The sequence below is a fragment of the Talpa europaea genome (genome assembly GCF_964194135.1).
Source record: "Talpa europaea genome assembly, chromosome: 7".
NCBI classification, from domain to species: domain Eukaryota; kingdom Metazoa; phylum Chordata; class Mammalia; order Eulipotyphla; family Talpidae; genus Talpa; species Talpa europaea.
In genome coordinates this window covers 136264976-136267934 of record NC_140074.1, presented here as the reverse complement: position 1 = coordinate 136267934, position 2959 = coordinate 136264976, and the positions used below count along the sequence as shown (strand labels likewise).

The 2959-nt window shown below is 74.1% G+C and overlaps 1 protein-coding gene across 1 annotated transcript; it reads left to right on the top strand.

Annotated features, from left to right (window-relative positions):
• The first annotated feature begins 449 nt into the window (after positions 1-449).
• ACTG1 (actin gamma 1) lies at positions 450-2588 on the top strand. Its single transcript, XM_084238354.1, has 5 exons — positions 450-512; positions 683-1058; positions 1204-1642; positions 1748-1929; positions 2025-2588. The coding sequence occupies exons 2-5, from the start codon at positions 696-698 to the stop codon at positions 2166-2168; spliced, it is 1128 nt and encodes a 375-aa protein (XP_084094480.1). The 5' UTR covers positions 450-512; positions 683-695; the 3' UTR covers positions 2169-2588.
• The last annotated feature ends 371 nt before the right edge of the window (positions 2589-2959 follow it).

The following is a 2959-nucleotide window of genomic DNA, read 5'->3' as shown; positions in this document are numbered from 1 at the left end:
TGCCGCGCCGCGGGGAGCCAAGCCCGCGGTGGGGTCGAGCCTCCGGGCGCACCCCGACTCGGGGCGCAGCGCAGCCGCGGGCCGGGCGGTTTCGGGGGGCAGCCGGTCTCCCCGCCCCGCGGCGCGCGGCCGTCCGAGGCGGGGCCGCGCCGGCCCCGCCACTCGAGTCCCGGCGACCCCGGGGTTCGCGGCCGCTCGGAGCGCGCGGGCGCGGGGGCGGCGCGGGCGGGGCCGTTGGGGGCGGCGCGGGCGGGGGGCGGGGCCGGGCGCGGGGCCCCACGTGCCCCGGCCGGGCGGGCCAATGGGCGCCCGGCATTCGGAAAGATCGCCATATATGGGCAAGTTCTGGGGCCGCGCGCGCCGCCGGGCCGCGCGCGCCCCCCGCTCTCGCTTAAATAGTGGCGGGGGAGGCCGCGGTCGCCCTCACTCGCCGCCGCCGGCCCGCGCTCCGCGTCTCCCGCCGCCCTCGCCGCCGCCGCCTCCGCCCGCTCCCGCGGCCGCCGCCTCCGCCGGTAAGGGCCCCGCGCCCCGCGCCCCCCGCCCCGCGCCCCCCCGCCCGCCGCTCCCCGGGCGCCCCGGGACCAGGGACCAGGGGCGGGGGGCCCCGGGGGCGGCGCCGGGGCCGCGGCCGGCCCGGCCGCGCCCGCCCCTGACCCGCGCCGGCCCCTGCCCGCGCCCGCAGCCCGCCGCCCGCCATGGAAGAGGAGATCGCCGCGCTCGTCATCGACAACGGCTCCGGCATGTGCAAGGCGGGCTTCGCCGGCGACGACGCGCCGCGCGCCGTGTTCCCGTCCATCGTGGGGCGCCCGCGGCACCAGGGCGTCATGGTGGGCATGGGCCAGAAGGACTCGTACGTGGGCGACGAGGCGCAGAGCAAGCGCGGCATCCTGACGCTCAAGTACCCCATCGAGCACGGCATCGTCACCAACTGGGACGACATGGAGAAGATCTGGCACCACACCTTCTACAACGAGCTGCGCGTGGCGCCCGAGGAGCACCCCGTGCTGCTGACCGAGGCGCCGCTGAACCCCAAGGCCAACCGCGAGAAGATGACCCAGGTGAGCGCGCGCCGCCCCCCCGGCCCGGCCCGGCCCGGCCCGGCCCGGCCCGCCGCGCCCCGCCCCGCCCCCCCACGTGCCGCGTCCGCGCGGGCCCCGCGCGTCCCCCGCGTCCCCCGCGGCTCAGGCGCGCCCGTCTCCGCAGATCATGTTCGAGACCTTCAACACGCCGGCCATGTACGTGGCCATCCAGGCCGTGCTGTCCCTGTACGCCTCGGGCCGCACCACGGGCATCGTCATGGACTCGGGCGACGGCGTCACGCACACGGTGCCCATCTACGAGGGCTACGCGCTGCCGCACGCCATCCTGCGCCTGGACCTGGCGGGCCGCGACCTGACCGACTACCTCATGAAGATCCTCACGGAGCGCGGCTACAGCTTCACCACCACGGCCGAGCGCGAGATCGTGCGCGACATCAAGGAGAAGCTGTGCTACGTGGCGCTGGACTTCGAGCAGGAGATGGCCACGGCCGCGTCGTCCTCGTCGCTGGAGAAGAGCTACGAGCTGCCCGACGGCCAGGTCATCACCATCGGCAACGAGCGCTTCCGCTGCCCCGAGGCGCTCTTCCAGCCGTCCTTCCTGGGTAGGCGGGGCGGGGCGGGGCGCGGCGCCAAGGGCGGGCGGGCGGGCGGGGGGCGCCGGGGGCGCCGGGCCCGGCCCCCCTGACCCTGACCGCCGGCGCCCGCAGGCATGGAGTCCTGCGGCATCCACGAGACCACCTTCAACTCCATCATGAAGTGTGACGTGGACATCCGCAAGGACCTGTACGCCAACACGGTGCTGTCGGGGGGCACCACCATGTACCCCGGCATCGCCGACCGCATGCAGAAGGAGATCACGGCGCTGGCGCCCAGCACCATGAAGATCAAGGTGCGCGGGGGGGCGCGCGGGGGGGCGCGCGGGGGGCGGGGCCGGGCGCGCCTGGGGGGGGGGCGGCCGCGCCTCACCCCGCCCTGTCTCCGCAGATCATCGCGCCCCCGGAGCGCAAGTACTCGGTGTGGATCGGCGGCTCCATCCTGGCCTCGCTGTCCACCTTCCAGCAGATGTGGATCAGCAAGCAGGAGTACGACGAGTCGGGCCCGTCCATCGTGCACCGCAAGTGCTTCTGAGCCCCCGCCGCGGAAGAAACGTCCTCGCAGCTCGTCCCGACGCCGGCGCGGGGTTGTGGGACTCGTTGCTGACCCGACCTTGTTTTCGGTTTCTGCCCCTCGCCTGCCAGCGCCCCGCGCCCGCCCTGAGGCCGGGGAGGCGGCCGGGTGGTGGCGGCGGGCCGGGCCGGGCCGGCTGACCGCGGGGGCCCGGCCTGCGGCCACTTTTCTTTCTTTCCTGATGTTTTCCCGCCGAGCGCCTCGGCTCGTTACTTGCCTCGAGGTGGGACCAGTTCGCATTTACACCTGTAAATTTATTCCTCCTTTTAATTTATGTAAGGTTTTTGTACGCGACTCTCTGGGAGAGAGAACAACGACTTTTGGTTTTCTACTGTTATGTGAGAACATTAGGCCCCGGCAACACGTTTGTGAGGAGAATAAAGTGCTGCAGTAAAGGGGCCGCCTCCTGCTTGGGCCGGGGCGGGGCGGGGCGCGCGGGGGAGACCTTGCCGGCTGCTGCACCGCCGGGCTGGGCCGGGCTTCAGGCTGCAGCAGCCCCGCGGAGGGGGTGAGTCCCGAGGTGGTCCTGGAGGACGCCGGGGGTTCTTGGTGCGGACGCGCGGGCATGTGCCCGTGGCCAGGCTCCCTGCCTGCCTGCCTGCCTGCCTGCGGGGCGAGCGAGGCGGTGCTGGGAGGCAGAGGCCACCTGGGCTTGGAGGCGGGACAGGGAGCCCGGCTTTTCTCCAGCTGATGAGCTCTCCGGGTAGGGCTGGCACTGCCCCAGCTTCTGGGGAAGGGGCTCTGGGCCAGGA